General features: G+C 43.8%; 1 protein-coding gene across 2 annotated transcripts in view; it reads left to right on the forward strand.

Moving 5' to 3' along the window:
* Positions 1-20487, forward strand: part of ptprn2 (protein tyrosine phosphatase receptor type N2) — a 1069199-nt gene that overhangs the window by 1024838 nt on the left and 23874 nt on the right. For both annotated transcript variants that reach the window (XM_063044415.1, XM_063044416.1), the window contains 4 exons: positions 690-809; positions 7637-7803; positions 8849-8902; positions 9206-9270. In XM_063044415.1, coding sequence (XP_062900485.1) covers positions 690-809; positions 7637-7803; positions 8849-8902; positions 9206-9270 — 406 coding nt within the window. The remainder of the gene's footprint in view (positions 1-689; positions 810-7636; positions 7804-8848; positions 8903-9205; positions 9271-20487) is intronic.

A 20487-nucleotide genomic window follows, 5' to 3' on the forward strand; every position in this document is an offset into this window, starting at 1 on the left:
CTTCTCCAATCCCTGTACCAATCTTATGGGAAGTGAGACATACTAGAAAGTTAAGTGACGTTGTTGTATAGTGGCTGGGAATGAGCCTTTTGCATTTAGCACTAGTGAAAAGAGAAATTTGTGTTCCTAAGATAAAATGTAATTTTTATAACAATTCTATCATGGTTGTCAAATGCAGCAGAAGAAAGCAGCAATTGGATTTGGATTAAAAGGAAAGACAACAACTGGGCTGCAAGATGAAGACAGGAGCGTATGGAACTGAAGGGGTTGTATCTGAGACACCAGGTAGCACCGTTGAGCCCTCTGGAGACGCCATGGGCTTATCAACGAAACGTCAAAGAAGGAGGGTGCCCACCTGATGACCCCGATGACGTACCTACCCTCCCTCCTTGTCACCACTCCAAACCCACTGCCAACATCGAGAGTGCCAACTTACCATAGGGATTGAAACATCAAGTCCCAGTAGCTCTACTCAGTATTTCCAATGCAATTATTAACTCTTGAAGAAAATAATAAAATGTACTAAAAGCTGCAAATCCAGTTTCCTCTGCAGCTTGGCAAACAAAACATGAATCAGATCTTTTTAAAAATGCCTTCATCTTGGGGGTTTGTGATTTCTGAGTGTGACCCACAATACTAGTAATTACCTCTTCACGTTTGTGACCACAGTCTCTTGTGCTTTCCTTCAGATGGTTTGGGAGAACGGCTGTGTGGTTATTGTCATGCTGACGCCCTTGACAGAAAATGGAGTCAAACAGTGTCACCATTATTGGCCGGATGAGGGTTCGAACCTCTATCACATCTACGAGGTAAGGTGCAGGTCTTCGCAGTGTCATTCACTGAAGAACAGTATAGTAGATTCCAGTTAATTGGGCCATCAGTTAATCGGGTTAGTCACTTGTTTAGAATAACTCTTAAAGAACAAAAACTAATCGAGAAAATAGTTGTGATTTCTCTGTATTTATTTGGGCCACTATGCTGCTTAATTGGGGCAGGAGACTGTTGCTGAATAGTTTCTAACCAGCATCAGACGAGTGGACTTGCAAGACCGTTAGTCACTACACTGTGCTTAGAGTGAACAGTTTTTAAATAGCATCTGGTTTGTGTTAAAAAAAAAAGTGATTTTTGTCACTGATAGTTGACAAGACAATTCAAAACCATTTTGCTCACTGTGGTTTCAAGCATTAAAGCTTAGAGATGATAGGAATGGCTGGGAATGAAAACAGAACTATTTCACTACTTCAACAAGTTTGGAACTACGAGAACATTGGAAGTATTGAAATCATCCTGAATGCGACAACGAAATTTAAGATTTGGAGGATGCAATTCTCAAAAATTGTATGAGGGCAGTCCTTTATTTACATCTATCTGCACCAGGTTTCTGTGCTGATTTTGTTCATTTACTGCCAATCAAAAGAGCACGGCAGTGAACACTGGATGAATTTCTCCATCAATAACTTCAGGGAACTAATACACAGTTTTATAGTACTGTAGTACTATTGACGATTTGTTAAATTATAAAAATACATAACTTGTTAAACAGTAGTTTGTCTTTTTTATATCTTTTTAACTATTTCCATGAAACTTTAGCTAATTGGGCCAAAATGTACTCGTCCCGATATGTCCCAATTAACTGGAATCCACTGTACTTCATTCATTCAATCTGACTCTAATATTCATAGCAACATTAAAAATGAACTGTTTGCTAACTGAACATAATCTCCAACAGACAAAGTTAGGCATGATGACAGTACCTATCTGCAGAGTATTATTTTAACTAGCTGGCTTAGTGCCATACGTCCCAGCCAGCCGACATGCCTCTGTCAATTTTACTGTGTAACTACTGTAGGGAACTGATGTCACAATTTCACTGGATTCTGATGCAGGGTTTTGACCCGAAACCTCAGCAGTTCCTTTCCTCTCATTTATTTATTGAGATACAGTATGGAACAGGCCCTACTATCCCTTCCAGCCACGCCGTCCAGCAATCCCCCGGTTTGAACCTAGCTTAATCACAGGACAATTTGCAATGTTCAATTAGCATACCAACTGGTACATCTTTGGACTGTGGGAGGAAACCCACGCGGTCACGGGGTGAGTATACAAATTCCTTACAGACAGTGGCGGGAATTGAACCCGGGTTGCTAGTACAGTAAAGCGTTGTGCTAACCAGTACCGTACCGTGCCACCCTTATACCACTGAGCTCCTCTAGCAGATTGTGTGTTGTTCACTGAGTGACTGCTTTTTAATCTTTCTAATTTCACATTATTGTTCCCGTGTTTATATTCGCCAAATCTTAAATACACGGATATTACATTACTTCACTCGCCAGCCGGTGGTGTAGTGGCATCCTCACCAGACTTTGAGGCAAGTGGTCCCGAGTTCGAATCCAGCCAGCTCCCTGCATACTTCCCGATCATACTGGGCTGAGCAACAAGCTAGCAATTTGGCCTGGTAAAAAAACCAGACAAAATGCTAAAGAAATGGAAAGGAACAACAATTACCTCAATCACCACCAGTAACTTGATGTCCTATTCCCGACCACCATTGTATTGTCTATGGAATTAAGCCAATGCTTTGCATGGAGTCATGGTGTTATAATCAAAATTTAATTACAGTGGGTGAAAGAAAGCTGAGCAGAGGGCAAACTAGTAGAAGATTGAGGAGTTGCTGAAATGATTCTTGGATTAATGCGATTTCTAGGCATTTGATGTAGTGTATATAGATTTTAGCAAGGTATTTGATAAGGTACCCCATGCAAGGCTTATTGAGAAAGTAAGGAGGCATGGGATCCAAGGGGCCATCGCTTTGTGGATCCAGAACTGGCTTGCCCACAGAAGGCAAAGAGTGGTTGTAGACTGACATCTACAGCATTTATTATTATATTGTAATTTGTCCTCTACTGTGCCTATTGTCTTGTTTATTAATTATTGTACTGCCCTGCACTGTTTTGTGCACTTTATGTAGTCTTGTGCAGGTCTGTGGTCTAGTGCAGTTTTTTTATGTTGTTTTACGTAGTCTGGTGTAGCCTTGTGATGTCTCACATAGTCTAGTGTAGTTTTGTGTTGTTTCATGTAGCACCAGGGTCCTGGAGGAACAGTGTTTCATTTTTACTGTGTACTGTACCAGCAGCTTATGGTCGAAATGACAATAAACTTGACTTGACTTGACTTGAGACGGGTCATATTCTGCATGGAGATCAGTGACCAATGGAGGGTTAGTAAATTTGCTGATGACACAAAGGTTGGGGGTGTTGTGGATAGTGTGGAGGGCTGTCAGAGGTTACAACAGGACATTGATAGGATGCAAAACTGGGCTGAGAAGTGGCAGATGGAGTTCAACCCAGATCAGTGTGAGGTGGTTCATTTTGGTAGGTCAAATATGATGGCAGAATATAGTATTAATGGTAAGAATGGTAAGTGTGGAGGATCAGAGGGATCTAGGAGTCCGAGTCCATAGGACACTCAAAGCTGCTACGCAGGTTGACTCTGTGGTTAAGAAGGCATACAGTGCATTGGCCTTCATCAATTGTGGGATTGAGCTTGAGCTGAGAGGTAATGTTGCAGCTATATAGGACCCTGGTCAGACCCCACTTGGAGTACCGTGCTCAATTCTGGTCACCTCACTATAGGAAGGACATGGAAACCATAGAAAGAGTGCAGAGGAGATTTACAAAGATGTTGCCTGGATTGGGAAGCATGCCATATGAGAATAGGTTCAGTGAACTCGGCCTTTTCTCCTTGGAACAACATAGAAACATAGAAAATAGGTGCAGGAGTAGGCCATTCGGCCCTTCGAGCCTGCACCGCCATTTATTATGATCATGGTTGATCATCCAACTCAGAACCCCACCCCAGCCTTCCCTTCATACCCCCTGACCCCTGTAGCCACAAGGGCCATATCTAACTCCCTCTTAAACATAGCCAATGAACTGGCCTCAACTGTTTCCTGTGGCAGAGAATTCCACAGATTCACCGCTCTCTGTGTGAAGAAGTTTTTCCTAATCTCGGTCCTAAAAGGCTTCCCCTCTATCCTCAAACTGTGACCCCTCGTTCTGGACTTCCCCAACATCGGGAACAATCTTCCTGCATCTAGCCTGTCCAATCCCTTTAGGATCTTATACGTTTCAATCAGATCCCCCCTCAATCTTCTAAATTCCATCGAGTACAAGCCCAATTCATCCAGTCTTTCTTCATATGAAAGTCCTGCCATCCCAGGAATCAATCTGGTGAACCTTCTTTGTACTCCCTCTATGGCAAAGATGTCTTTCCTCAGATTAGGGGACCAAAACTGCACACAATACTCCAGGTGTGGTCTCACCAAGGCCTTGTACAACTGCAGTAGTACCTCCCTGCTCCTGTACTCGAATCCTTTCGCTATAAATGCCAGCATACCATTCGCAACGGAGGATGAGAGGTGACTTGATAGATGTGTAAAAGATAATGAGAGGCATTGATCGTGTGGATAGTCAGAGGCTTTTCCCCAGGGCTGAAATAGCTAGCATGAGAGGGCATAGTTTTAAGGTGCTTGGAAGGAGGTACAGAGGAAATGTCAGGGATAAGATTTTTACACAGAGAATGGTGAGTGCGTGGAATGGGCTACCAGCAGCGGTGGGGGAGGTGGAAACGATAGGGTCTTTTAAGGGACTCCTGGATGGCTACATGGAGCTTAGAAAAATAGAGGGCTATGGGTAAAGCCTAGGTAGTTCTAAGGTAGGGACATGTTTGGCACAGCTTTGTGGGCCGAAGGGCCTGTATTGTGCTGTATGTTTTTCTATGTTTCTATCTCTAACTAAAATGAAACAGAAAATTGAAAAATATTTAGTGACACTGTTAAACCTTTGAAACTGTAAAAATATTTTATTTGATGGGGTAGTGTGTGCATCCCCATAAACTTTGACTGAGAAAGCAAGAATGTAAAACAGTAGTCACTCAATGTAACTATGAGAGAGAAGGAATGGAAATTGTAAGTGGGCCACATTCCCCATGACATCAAGTACTCTGATCATGAATGATCTGGTATGAAAGGGACAGCAGCTCATAAACCTGGTTGTGAGTTTGAATGTCAATGGTGTTTGCCTGTTGTGCATTACATCCTGTTGGTGTTTCTGCTGACCTTACGGTGGGGTGCATTGCCGTGATATATGGAACTGAATGGCCTCCTGCTGATCCTCTTTCTTACATTTATCCCCCAGGTCTGCACATTTGTAAAACGGGGGCTATCCAATGAACTGTCTTTCCCACCTCTTTCGTTCCCCCAAGCTTGTCAAACCAACTTTCTAAAGTTCTCCCAGCCTAATTCGATACCCATAATTCCTTCTAATCTCTTTTCAGCTCAGTTGGTCCGCGAGACCCACCTGCATCCCTCTGACTCTCACCTCAGTGAACCGCTGAGCCCTTAACTTCCTTTTCATGACTGTATTCTAACTATAATTATGAAATCTTTCAAACGGTATTCATTCTCTCTCTCTCTTATAAGGGCTGTAGTGATTAAGCTCCAAGGTAGAAGTATATCAAACCATAGGTCAAAGGTTCAAGTGAAAAGGTACATTTAATGTCAGAGGAATGTATACAATATACATCTTGAAATTCTTTCTCTTCACAAACATCAGAGGATCGCCCCGAAGAATGAATGACAGTTAAATGGTAGAACCCCAAAGCCCCCCCCAAGTCCCCCCACCCACACATAAGCAGCAGCAAAGCAATGATCTGCCCCCCTCCCCCACCAGCAAAAAAGCATCGGCACCCCCGCCCCCACCCGAGCACTCAAGCGCACGGCAAAGCATCAATAAAGACACATAGTTGCAGTACCCCAAAGACTACTCGTTCACCCGGTATTCAACATACCACAGGCTCTCTCTCCCGTTTCACGTATAGGGAGACATTGTAATGTATGGGCAGCACAGTAGTATATGGGTGGGCGGTAGTGCAAAGCCATAACAGCGCCAGCGACCTAGGTTCAATTCCGCTGCTGTCTGTAAAGATGTCGTATGATCCTCCCATGACTGCATAAGTTTTCTCTGGGTGCTCCAGTTTCCTCCCACATTCCAAAGATCTAGGGGTTAGAGTTAATAAGTTGTGGGCATGCTCTGTTGGAGCCAGAAGCGTCGTGGCATTTTCTCAGCGTGTGTAGGTTGATGAAGCAAGATGATGCATTTCACTCTATGCTTCGATGTGCATGTGTCAAAACTAATCTTTTAGAGGTTTTCCTTGGGGGGTGGTTAGAATCTGGAATACACTTCCCAAGGGGGCGGTGGAGACAAAGACCCCCAAAAGGTTTATTAGGTATCTAGACAAGGGCTTGAATCTCTCAGGCACAGGAAGTTTGTGGACCAAGTAAATGGGATGAGTATAGATGGCCTGCTCATGGTCAACTTGAACCTGATGGGCAAAGGGCCTGATTGTGTTCTGTATGACTCTATTAAAATCACTCTTGATATCTTTATGAAAGCCTATGTATGTGTTCAACATAACTGTCTGTAAATGAGTAAACCTGTATGGATAATTGTACGAATTACTGCCGCTGTCTGTAAGGAGTTTGGCCGTTTTCCCCGGGACCACGTGTGTTTCCTCCAGGTCCTCTGATTTCCTCTCACAGTCCAAAGATGGCAGGTTAGTTGGTCATTGCAGATTATGTACAACCTCAGGGTGTGTCGGTACCTACAAGGGGAGGATAGCAGATCGTTTGTTCTGATAGGTAAATCAAGGTCTAGAGTAAGTTAAACTGCACCCCAGAGAGAAGAAGCCACACTGCCTTGACAACCATGCAACGTGCGGTGTTGATGGAGCCTGCCTTCACTTCCCTCCTACATATTCTAATCAGATAAAAGATGGGAGTGAGGAGGATCATGTGGGGCATGAACGCAGCATGGGCTGACTGTGAGACCCGTTTCTGCGCAAATGCTAGATCCTATCACCTTTAAATCCATGTTGCAGTCCCTAGTAGAGACCACCCAAAGAGTTCAAGGAGCTGTTTACATGTATAAAAGTACATAATGAAGAAACGTGTGTAAAATAGTCACCAGTAAATCCTGTAAATTCTTATCCGTTGAACGTTAGAATGGCACTCGTGATTCAGGCATGTAAATTCTGAAGGAGAAAACAGATAAATACAGCGAGTAGAGAGTTAGGTTGACAGGATGAATTAGGAAGAAGATGATGTACAGCATGACCCTGAATGGCCACAAGATATATGAGCAGAATTAGGCCATTCAGCCCATCAAATCTGCTCTGCCATTTAATCATGGCTGGTTTTTTTCCAAACCCATTCTCCTGCCTGCTGCCCATCATCCTTAACCATATTTATTTGATCACAAGAGAATCTGCAGATGCTGGAAATCCAGAGTAACACACACACACACACACACACACACACACAATTCTGGAGGAAATTAGCAGGCCAAGCAACATCTGTGCAGAGGAATGAACAGTCAATGTTTTAGGCCAGGATCCCTCATCAGGACTGATGAAGGGTTTTGGCCCAAAATGTCAACTGTTTATTCTTCTCCATAGATGCTGCCTGGCCTGCTGACTGCATCCAGCATTCTGTGTGTGTTACCCCGTTTATTTGACCTGTTTCCGTGATGTGGACTTTTGTAATAATCCCCTTAATTTTAAAAGGTTTTGTCAACTTCAGGTTAACCTCGTCTCGGAGCACATCTGGTGTGAAGACTTCCTGGTACGAAGCTTTTACCTCAAAAACCTCCAGACCAACGAGACCCGCACAGTGACGCAGTTCCACTTCCTGAGTTGGCTTGACCATGCCGTCCCCTCATCCACCCGGTCCCTCCTGGACTTCCGCAGGTACAGCAGCCAGACGGCACCCCGCACCTCATCCCAGTGTGCGCTTCCTTTAATTTCTCCCCCGCCGCCACTTGCTGCTCCGAGAGAGCTCGGAGGCGTTGTGGGGTGTCACCAGTGAAATGAAAAGCTCGATCAGTAGTTCACCGGTAGACGTTGTGTGCCAATGTGCTGAAACGTTGGTTTTAAGCATCAGCTTTGCCAGATTTGAACGCTGGTGAGGACGTTGACTGCCAATGCATGACTGGCATCGCAGTGAAGTTCAGGTAATGCAGCAGAGGCTGTACCTTCTGACTGCAGTTCGACAACTGATTGTCTAATTAATTTACTCTGTGTCTCAAGAGGGAGCAAATTTACACTTTGAAGGAAAGTGTGAGACAAAAACAGAGCAAAAAGTAACCTGAGCGTATGAAAGACTCTTTTAAATTTGAAATTATGTTCGATATTTCCCTCAGCTGATGTGTTTTCTTGCTGTGCGCTGCAGAATTTACTAACAGTGTTCACTCTTTAAATGGACAAACCTTATGTTGCCAGCTCATTAACAGTTGCCAGTGTCATTTTTGTGATGTTGCAGCTAGTAATATGAGCCCAGTTGCATAGTCACAAAAGTGATCATTGGAAACTGTGACTCTGCACCAGGGAACAATGCAGGGGTGGGGCAAAAAAGGTCCTCTCCTTGGCCGCTAACGACCTTTGACCTTTGCTTGCTAACGGTTTGCATGGTGGCTTCTCTCTTGAGCTGAAGGCTGGTTTGTATCACTAATCGCTGTATGTATTCGGTCACTTTGCTCGATTGAGGGTGAGGTGCGTCTCTGTACAAAGATAATGCCCACATGCAAGCGCGCGTGTGCACGTGCGCGCGCACACACACACACACACATACACACACACATATACACACACACACACACACACACACACACACACAAAGACACATATTGCACTGCATTCTCAAGCTGAGTTGTTTGGCAGAGGTGAGCTTTATCAAGTAAATATTCCAAGTTATAATGCTGCCTATTCAAATTCAGTCTTATCTGTTTCATTGCAGAAAAGTGAACAAGTGCTACAGGGGACGCTCATGTCCGATAATTGTTCACTGCAGGCAAGTACAGCTCCTCTGTGATTTTTTTTAGATTAATCAGAGGGTTGGGGAATGGGAGCCATGTTAACTGAGCCCAACCTGCTGATCATCGGCAGTAGTTCCCCGATAAATAGCTGATGTAACGGTGGGCCATCTCCCAGCCCTGCCCCCACACTCTGCAAGAACGATAAGTGAGAGGGATGACGGCAGCTGTTTTCTTCAACTGAATAACGTGGTGCTGATAAGCAATCTTTTTCTGTCCTCCCTCCCCCCATTCCCCATTCCCCACCCTGCCCCCCCTTCCTCCTTTCTTGTCATTGGCAGTGATGGAGCTGGAAGAACAGGGACCTACATTCTGATTGACATGGTTCTGAATAGGATGGGCAAAGGTGAGAGTCGATGGCTTCTTTTGTTGCTTCCTAGCACGTACGCGCTTGTGTGTTGTGGCGACCGTTGCTCTTGGAAACCACAGGCACTTGCATTCGAGAGACGGGCAAAATGAGAATATGTTCGGGGCAGATTCTGCCTTTGGCTCGGTGACCTGTGGTTATTTGCACTGCCGCAGTCTCCACTGTGTCTGTTCATTCCAAACTAAAGGCCGAGCACTGCAAAACCATTGAGTGCAATTAATGGCTACAAAATGAAAAAGCTTTTTTTCTGTGAGCAGAGTAGCTGAAAGATTCAATGTACTGTTCAACCAGAGGTGGATGGAGTTTACTTCTGAAGAAGAGGAAAGGAATATATCTACCAGTGTGGAAAATGTTGAAGCGTCTTGAACCTGAAGCAGCTTTGTCAAATGACATTATTTGTAAACGGTACTTTGAAGGCCTTTTTTTAACCTTTCGTTCATACATCGTAAAGCTGCTTTTCAAACCATGGGCTTAATGCTTGCACAATACATAGGAAGGCATGTGAAATTGGGCAGAAGGAACGTTCCGCTAAGTGGATCACTACTGCCCCACCATACTGACCTCCACAACATTTTGCCTGTGGTCCATGAGGTTTGAAATGCTCTGAACTAGAGGTTTGTCTTCTGTTCAAATGGAGAGATCAAAGGGCAGAGTGGGCACCTAAGCCCCTGCTGGGCTGGGTCGTTCCCAGGCTGTCAGAACGAGAGGCGAGCAAAGAGTTTGCTCTGAAAGAATCCGAGCCTGGCTTCTGAGGCCAAGGCCCCCTTTGTCTGTGCAAAAAAAATTTCGAAGCCTAGCGAAAGAGATCCCAGTGTTCATCTGCTGATCAAAGGCTAAAGTGAGGTTGTCAACCACTAAATCTCTCTTGCCAGTCTTTTGAAATAAAAGCCACAATGTGTGAATGTGGGACTTCGAGAATGGGTCTTGCTTCGTTAGCACAGGGTCAATAGTGGAACTTTGGCAAAGAGAATACTAGTTCACAGCTACTGGTGTTTGAGGAGATGCTGTAGGTGAAAGAGTAGGAGATATAACTCCAGTGACCTTTCAGTGCATTTTAGCAAAATCTAGGAGGTTAAGATCAGTAGATGAATCTGGTTCAACAATTGAGAAAGCTCAAATTTCTGAAACAAAATAGGAGGGCGATCAACTTTGAACAGAAGATTGCAATATCGAAGTTCAAAGTAAATTTATTATTAAAGTACATATTTTTCACTATATACTACACTGAAGTTCATTTTCTTGTAGGTATTCATAGTAGTGCAAACAAATGAAATAGAATCAATGAAAAACTACACACAATGACTGACAATCTGTGAAAATACAGAAAGAATCAAGTCATAATTAATACCGAGACTATGAGTTGTAAAGTCCTTGAAAGTGACTCTGAAGGTTGTCTTCAGTGATTGCTCAGTGTTATGGTGAGTGAAGGTGTCCATTTTGGTTCAGAACTCGGATGGTTGAAGGGTAATAACTGTTTCTGACCCTGGTGGTATAGGACCTAAAGCTCCTGTACCTCCTTCCCAGTGGCAAGAGTGAGAAGAGAGCATGGTCTGGATGGTGGGAGTCCTTGATGATGGATGCTGCTTTCTTGTGGCAGCGCTCCGTGTAGATGTGCTCAGTGGCAGGGAGGACTTCTCCTGTGATGAACTGGTTTGTGTCCGCGACTGTTTTGTGGTTAAAAAGTAAAGGGTAATTATGTAAATAAATCACAATCCAGAAAGCTGGAGGAATTCATCAGGACTGGCAGCATCTATGCAGGTACTTCCCACTTCCATACTGTCTGATTGGCAGCCATTTTAATTCTCCTTTCCTTGCCTACACTGACATGCCCGTCCTTGGCCTCCTCTGCTCCCAATGCTATGTGCAAACATCTATAGATGCTGACCGTCCTGCTGGGTTCCTCCAGCTTTTTGTGTGGCTCTGGATTCTAGTAGCTGCATTCCCTTGATCTCAAACATTACCTGTGAAGGGAAAGTCGAGTGGGAAGGAGACAGTTAACAGTACAAAAAGCAGATCCTGAACCCGCTGTTAAGAATGTTCAGTCCTCTATGCAAAAGAGTCATAGAATCTTAGAGAAAAGGTTCATTCGGTGTTTGAATCATAGAGAAATACGGCATTGAAAAGGGCTCTTCAAACCTTTGCCCGTCAACCTACTCATTTACTCTATTCTTCATTAATCCGATTTTCCAATTCTCCCTATATTCCCATTAACTCACCTCGGACTCTACCACTTACCTACCAGCAAAGGGTAATTTGCTGCTGCCAATTAACTCACCAACCGGCATGTCCTTGTATGTGCAAAGAAATAGGAGCACGTTTGGGAAAAGAACAAACTCCATATAGACAGCACCTAAGGTTTAGGTCAAACCCGGCTGGCTAGAACTGTTCAGCTCCTGCTGTATCACAATGCCATCTTTCCTTGAGCCTTTGCTGGGTCCTGGTAACATTGTCCCATTCACTTCATCACCCTTCTTTTATCCATAGATCTACAAGTTATTTTGTTTCGAGTGCCCATGTAATTTACTCTTGAAGGACAAGATTGATTCTTTCTGCCATCCCTTCACACACTGAGTTCAGGTTCATATCTGCTCTCTGTGAATAAATACTTTTATAGCTTCTGCCAAGAATTTTAAATCTGTGCCCTCTGGTCTTTGAACCATTTATTAATTGCTTTAATTAACCTACCTAAACCTATAATGATCTTGTATTTCTCTATTACATCACCACAAAACTTATTTAATACATCGATAACCCCATTTTCTCCAGCCTAACCTGACAAGCACAATCCTTCATCTCAGGAACTGTTGCAAATCAAAATCTTTGGAATCAGAATCAGGCTTATTATCCCTGACACAAGCACAGGAGATTCTACAGATGCTGGAAATCACACACAAAATACTGAAGGAACTCGGCATGTCAGGCAGTGTCTACAGAGAGGCATTTCAGGCCAAGAACCTTCAACAGGACTGGAAAGAAAGGGGGAAGAAGCCAGGGTAGGAAGGTGGGGGGGAGAGGAAGGAGTATAAACTGGCAAATGATTGGTGAAGCCAGGAGATGGGGAAGGTGGACGGGTGGGGGACAGGAGATGGAGTGAGAAGCTGAGAGGTGAATTTGCAGAGAATGATTGCTGGACGTGGGGTGGTAGGTAAGGACATGGGGAACTCTATCCCTGTTATGGCGGTGGTCCCTGTATGATAATATGTCTGCTATCACTGGCATATGTCAAGAGATTTATTGTTTTGCGGTAGCAGTAGTGCAGTACATAAATAATTACTATAAATTACAATAAGAAATACACAGTTTATGTAAAAAAATAATGCAAAAATAGTGAGGTAGAGTTCACAGGCTCATGGACTGTTCATAAATCTGATGGTGGAGGAGCACAAGCTGTTCCTAAAACGTTAAGTGCGCATCTTCAGGCTCCCGTACCTCCTCCCTGATGGTAGCAATGAGAAGAGGACACGTGCTGGAAGGTGAGAGTCTTTTTATAATAATGCCACCTTCTTGAGGCACTGCCTTTTGAAGATGTCCTCGATCGTGGGGTGTCTATCGCCTATGATGGAGCTGAATGAGTCTACAGCCCTCTGCAGCTTTATTTGAACTTCTGCATTACAGACTCCATACCAGGCAGTGACACAACCAATCAGAATGCTCTTCATGATTCATCTGTAGAAAATTGGTAGTCCTTGGTGACATACAAAATCACCTCAAACAATGCAGTCTTTAATTTTCTCACTGTGCTGTCAGATTAGTTCACAGACTAAACTTTTAGGTAGGACCTCAGGGTCACACAAGGAAATCCGTACCACATCCACTGAATATCTTCCCCTCTTCTTCTCTCCCTCTCTTCTTCCCTTCCTCTCTTCCAGACACTCCTGAAAACCAAACAAGGTTACCCTGGAGGATTGCAGGTCCATTACTGGTTGTCTTTAGCAATGAATTTTGCAAAGAGTTCCTGAACAAGCCATATAGAAAGGAACAAATGGTTATTTTCAGTGCCTGTTGAAACTGGAATTGGTTTATTATTGTCACATGTACTGAGATAGAGTGAAAAGCTTGTCTTGTTCATAAAGATCAAATCAGTGCACAGTGCATTGAGGCTGTACAAGGTAACACAAAGACAGAATGCAGAATAAGGTGCAACAGCTACAGAGAAAGTGCAGAGCCAGTAAGAAAAAGCAAGGCAAACACAAGGTGCAGGATCATAATGAGGTAGATTGTGAGGACAAGAGGCCATCTTATCGTACTAAGGAAACATTAAGTAGTTTTATAACAGCAGGGAAGGAGCTGTCCTTGAGCCTGGTCTATGTACTATGAGGCGTTTGTATCTTCTGCACTCTGGAAGAAGAGACAAGAGAGAATGTCTGGAATAGGTGGAGTCTCTGATTGTGCTGACTGCTTTACTGAGGCAGTGAGCTATAGAGAGCGCATAGAGGGAAGGCTGGTTTCTGTGACATACTGAGATGTGTCCACAACTCTGCAGTTTCCTGCGGTCACGTGCAGAGCAATTTCCATTCCAAGCCACTATGTATCAGAAAGAATGCTTTTACAGAGCATCGATTAGAAACTGATAGAGACATCTAAGACGTGCCAAATTTCTTTAGCCTCCTGGGGAAGTAGAGACATAGGTGAGCTTTCTTGGCCGTGACCTCATCATGGTTGGAGTAGGACAGGCAATTGGTGATGCTCACACACAGGAACTTCAAACTCTCAACCTCAAGACCATTGATGTAGACAGGAGCATGTGAACTGCCCCACTTTCCAAAGTCAATGAGCAGCTCTTTTGCTTTGATGACATTGAGAAAAGGGTTGTGCTAAGCTCTCTGTCTCCTTCCTGTACTCATCAATATCCGAGATGCAGTCTGCTACAGTTGGGTCATCTGCAAATTTGTAGACGGAGCTATTGCAGAATCTGGCCACACAGTCATGAGTGTACAGAGAATAGAGAGGGGGGCTAAGAATATAACCTTGTGGAGCACCAGTGCTTTGAATAATCATGGCAGAGGTATTTCTGCCTATCCTTACTAATTGTGGTCTGTTGGTCAGAAAGTCAAAGATCCAGTTGTAGAGGAAGGCATTAATTTCCAGGATCCTGAGTTTGGTGATGAGTTTGCTTGGTGTGATAGTACTGAAGGCAGGACTGTACTCTGTCAACAGGAGCTGATGTAGGTGTCTTTACTATACCAGATGCTCCAGAGCTGAATGTAGGGCCAGGGAGATGGTGTTTATCATAGACCTGTTTCAGCGGTAGGCAAATTGCCGTGGGTTGAAATTGTCTGGAAGATTGGAGTTGATATGTGCCATGTTCATTACGAGAAATTTGAAACTCTCTCCTCCCTCAACCTCAACAACACTGATGTAGACAGGAGCATGGGCACTGCCCTTCCCACTCCTCCCTGAAGCCACTGAATGGCTCTTTTGGTGAATTGAGGGAAAGATTGTTCCTTTGTCAATTTGGTGGCCTTCAGGCACAGTCCCAAAGATTTGCAAGACAAGTGATTTCCACTTAACAGGACATGCAGTAATTGCTTCCAAAGGGATCTTCATTTTCTTTAATCAGGGTAAAGGCAGGGTAAATAAAGAATTGTGTATTTCTTTTGCCAAAGCAACTGAAAACTGCTCTGTGACCTGCAAAAATTTCCCAGCTAATCCTTACGGATTAAATATAAATATTCAGGAGTTACTGCTTTAGAATCAGTAATTGGATTTGGTTGTTTGCAGAGATATGCATCCTATTGAGATTCAGCATGTAGCTAACCATTAAGACAACTCTGAATTCAACAACATAAAGACTGATACGCCTGAGATCAGGTATCTTGCTTACAATGCATTCTATTTTACAAAATATATGGAATACCAAAATTAACTGTAATGTATTTTTCTGTTGCTTGGTTGGATCATCCTGTTAAACATTCACTGTTAAAGGCAGTGTGTTGTTCTGCTGACTATAAAGGGCAGTGGAATCAAAGCAGTTGTGGCTTTCAGAGAATTAGTGGATACATTCATGAATGTCAGTAATGATAAAACTGGGATACTGGCACCTACCTCGTTGGATAATTCTTTCAGACTACATGGTTTCCTTATGAACTCGTCATTGTTTTAAGATAATCCTCCAGTTCACTGTGTTATCTGAGCTGCATTACTCCACTTCTGAAGTTTGGTTCTGTTGACTTCATTAATGGTATTGTCTGCATTTTTCACAAGAGACAAATGTCAAACCCCCATCCTGCGACCCAAATTAAGAGGGAAAGCATGGAGATGACCAGCAACGCTGCTCTTTCTCAGTGGTTTGATCCACTGTATTTTTGGGTTTTTTTTTCCTTTATTTATGTTATCTGTGCATCACTGACAAGTCCATCCCTGAGTACCACTGTAAAAACTATGGCAAGCTGCCTTCCCTTCTGCCTGCACTCGTGCTGCACAATTCTGACAGAAAAGGAGTTCCATGAGCTAGACCCAGAGACAACTGCCAGGAATGATGTACTTCCAGGTCAAGGTAGTGTGTGAACTGGAGGAGAAGCTGCTGGCAGAAGGTGCTTCCATGTACCCTTTGCCCTTGTCCTTCTTGCTGGTAGAGTAGAGGTGCAAGGCTGAGAATGCCTAAGTAGACCAGGGATCAGGGCATGAAAATGTCCAGACTGAGTAGATGTTGTTGTTATTGTTGTTGTTGTTCCTCTCCACGCTTTATGGTGCAATGGGAGGCAACCTTTCCATCTCTTTAACATTTGTCTGTTTTTTATGAGGCCGAGTTGCTAGCTTGATGCTCAACCCAGCACGGACGGAAAGACTGAAGAGTAGTTACTGAACAATTTGGACACAGAATAGAAGGACGTCCATTTAGAACAGCAATGAGGAGGCTCTTATTTAGCCAGAGGGGAGCGAAATTGTGCAATTCATTGCGACAGATGACTGTGGAGACCAAGTCATTGGACATACTTAAAGCGGAGCTTGATAGGTATTTCATTAGTCAGGGCATAAAAGGTTATGGGGGAGAAGGCAAGAGAATGGGGTTGAGGGGGATATTAAATCAGCATTGATAGCATGGTAGAACAGATTCAATGGGCCGACTGGCCTAATTCTGCCCTATGTCGTAGGGTCTTAATTGCTGCATGACTTGCTGAATTCTTCCAGCATTTTGCTCTTAGTTACTTTAATGGATTTCAGTTGGAACAATGAGAGAGATTATCTGAGGGATAAAGGAAGAGCGGGCAAACTTAGGTTATTTTCTCCAGAGGATTGAAGGCTGAGGAGAGACCTGATAGAAATGTATAAACTTATGAAAGGCGTGATTAGAGTAATCATAATCCTTTTGCCAAGGAACAAATATCAGGTACAAGGGGACATGTACTTAAGGTGAGAAGGTGAAAATTTAGAGATATGCGAGGCGTGTTTTTTTTCCCACAGCTACATACATAGTGACAGGTACAGTAGCTGGAACGGACCGCTGGGGATATTGGTCCAAGCAGACTCAATGGCATTTGAGAGGCTTTTAAAAAGAGCGAGCAGAAGTATATATATCATGTACAGGCAGAACATAATTACCATAATTTAGCATTGTGCTTGGCAGGAATTGTGGAGGAATATGGATGAAAAATAAATAGAAGGTTACGTGGGAGGGAAGGGTTGGATTGATCTTAGAGCGGGTTAAGAGGTCGATACAACATTGTGGACTGAAGGCCCTTACTGTACTGTGCTACGTTCTATGAGGGACATAGGCAGGGTGAAGGTACTCTGTCTTTTTCTCTGGGTTGTAGAATCAAAAGCTGGAAGACGTAGGTTTGAGGTGAGGGGACAAAGACTGAAGATGAATTTGAAGGGCACCGTTTTTACACAAGGATTGGTGTGTATATGGAATGAACTGCTGAAGGATGCAGCTGAGGCAGATACAATGATAACTTCTAAAAGACATTTGGACAGGTACATGGATAGGAAGGGTGTAAACGTTTATAGGCCGAATGCTAACAAAAGCCACTCTAAACCTTCGCAAGTAGCAGTTGAAGGTCCTGTTCCTGCCCTGTATCCTTTTACGTTCTATGTTCCTAAATCCTCTATGCCAGAAAACTGTGGTGATTGTCATTAATATATTGAAGCTGAGATAGACTTTTAGACTTCAAGGGAATTGTGAGTTGTGGAGGATCAGTCATGATATCATTGAATGACCACATGCCTCTCCTGCCTGTACGCGTTAGTTTAATATTCTCAAATTGTCCGTCTGTAGTCTCCCCTGGGATGGATATAATAACAGCTGGTGCAGAAAATAGAAATGTTCCGCAGACATAATACTTGGGTGGGCTGCTATTGAGTCACATTGATGGATGGGCAGAGCAAAGTTTACACTGTGATCTGTAAGTATTGCTGGGGTTTGAGTGCCAACCTTTAACCATGCACACCTGAAGGAATCCAGGAAGGAAAGCTGCGGATTAATGCCTTCCGGCTCCAACCCATGTGTTTCAATTTAAATCCATTGTGCAAAAGACACAAGCACTGGGATGGGTTCAAGGGTACTCATTTGCTGGCTCAGATGATGTCATCAGGACTTGGATGGGCATGGGTTCTCTGTCAGATAAACTTTTTGCCCGGGTATTGAGGAATTGCTGACCTTGTAGAGGTGTATAAATTCATGAGGATAGATTGAGCCAGCTACAGCTCTGGAGTGACAGAGGATGAGAGGTAACTTGACAGAGCTGTACAAGATGATAGCAGGCATGGAATGGGTGGATGGCTGTAGACTTTTCCCCAGAATGGAATAGGGCATAAGTACAAGAGGGCATAATTTCAATGTGTTTGAAGAGAAATACAGGGGAGATGTCAGGGGTGGGTTGTTTTACACAGAGACTGGTGGGTGCGTGGAATGCACTGCCAGGGGTGATGCGAGAGGCAAATACATTAGAAACATTTAAGAAGCTCTGTACTGTACTGTTCTAGGTTCTATGAGGACATGGGCGGGGTTAATGCACTCTGTCTTTTCCCCTGGGTTGGGAAGTAAAAACTAGAAGGTATTAATTAGAGGCAAAATTGATAAAATTAACAAATTCAGTATAGGTGCATGAAACAGCCCCAGTGCAGTCACCAATATAACGGAGGAAGAGTTGGGGAGTATAACAAAGGAAGCCTTTGAACATAGACTGTGCATACAATCATAAGATCATAAGATACAGGAGCAGAATTAGGCCATTTGGCCCATCGCGCCTATTCCACCATTTCATCATGGCTGATCCAATTTTCCTCTCAAACCCAGTTTCCTGCCTTCCCCCTATATCCCTTCATGCCCTGACCAATCAAGGATCCTTAAGATGTGGCTTCCACAGAATCAGAATCAGGTTTATTATCACCGGCATGTGACATGAAATTTGTTAACTTAGCAGCAGCAGTTCAATGCAATACATAATCTAGCAGAGAGGGAAAAAAATAAAATAAAAATAATAATAATAAACAAGTAAATCAATTATGTGTATTGAATAGAGTATTAAAAATGTGCAAAAACAGAAATACTGTATATTAAAAAAAAGTGAGGTAGTGTCCAAAGATTCAATGTTCATTTAGGAATCGGATGGCAGAGGGGAAGAAGCTGTTCCTGAATTCCTGAGTGTGTGCCTTCAGGCTTCTGTACCTCCTGCCTAATAGTAACAATGAGAAAAGGGCATGCCCTGGGTGCTGGAAGTCTTTAATAATGGACGCTGCCTCTCTGAGACACCACTCCCTAAAGATATCCTGGGTACCTTGTAGGCTAGTGCCCAAGATGGAGCTGACTAGATTTACAACCTTCTGCAGCTTCTTTCGGTCCTGTGCAGTAGCCCCTCCATACCAGGCAGTGATGCAGCCTGTCAGAATGCTCTCCACAGTACAACTATAGAAGTTTTTGACTGTATTTGTTAACATGCCAAATCTCTTCAAACTCGTAATAAAGTATAGCTGCTGTCTTGCCTTCTTTATAACTACATCACTATGTTGGGACCAGGTTAGATCCTCAGAGATCTTGACACCCAGGAACTTGAAGCTGCTCACTCTCTCCACTTCTGATCCCTCTATGGGGATTGGTATGTGTTCCTTCGTCTTACCCTTCCTGAAGTCCACAATCAGCTCTTTTGTCTTACTGATGTTGAGTGCCAGGTTATTACTGCGGCACCACTCCATTAGTTGGCATATCTCACTCCTGTACACCCTCTCGTCACCACCCAAGATTCTACCACAATGGTTGTATCGTCAGCAAATTTATAGATGGTATTTGAGCTATGCCTAGCCACACAGTCATGTGTATATGGAGAGTAGAGCAGTGGGTTAAGCACACACCCCTGAGGTGCGCCAGTGTTGATCGTCAGCGAAGAGGATAGGTTATCACCAATCCACACAGATTGTGGTCTTCTGATTAGGAGTTCAAGGATCCAATTGCAGAGGGAGGTACAGAGGCCCAGGTTCTGCAACTTCTCAATCAGGATTGTGGCAATGATGGTATTAAATGCAGAGCTATAGTTGATGAACAGCATCCTGACATAGATATTTTTGTTGTCCAGGTGGTCTAAAGCCGTGTGGAGAGCCATTGAGATTGCGTCTGCCATTGACCTATTGTGACGATAGGCAAATTGCAATGGGTCCAGGTCCTTGCTGAGGCAGGAGTTCAGACCGGTATTAATCAACCTCTCAAAGCATTTCATCACTGTCGATGTGAGTGCTACCGGGCGATAGCCATAAAGGCAGCCCACATTATTCTTCTTAGGCACTGGTATAATTGTTGCCTTTTGAAGCAAATGAGAACTTCTGCCCATAGCAGTGAGAGGTTGAAAATGTCCTTGAATACTCCCGCTAGTTGGTTGGCACAGGTTTTCAGAGCCTTACCAGGTACTCCATCGGGACATTCCGCCTTGCGAGGGTTCGCTCTCTTTAAAGACAGCTAACATCAGCCTCTGAGATGGAGATCATAGGGTCATCAGGTGCAGCAGGGATCTTCACAGCTGTCGTTCTGTTCTCCCTTTTAAAGTGTCCATAGAAGGTGTTGAGTCCATATGGTAGTGAAGCATCGCTACCATTCATGCTATTGGGTTTCGCTTTGTGGGAAGTAATGTCTTGCAGACCCTGCCAGAATTGCCGTGCATCTGATGTCGCCTCCAATCTCATTCGAAATTGTCTCTTCGCCCTTGAAATAGCCCTTCGCAAATCATACCTGGTTTTCTGGTGCAGGCCTGGGTTGCCAGACTTGAA

Source organism: Mobula hypostoma, chromosome 3 (assembly GCF_963921235.1).
Source record: "Mobula hypostoma chromosome 3, sMobHyp1.1, whole genome shotgun sequence".
NCBI lineage: Eukaryota > Metazoa > Chordata > Chondrichthyes > Myliobatiformes > Myliobatidae > Mobula > Mobula hypostoma.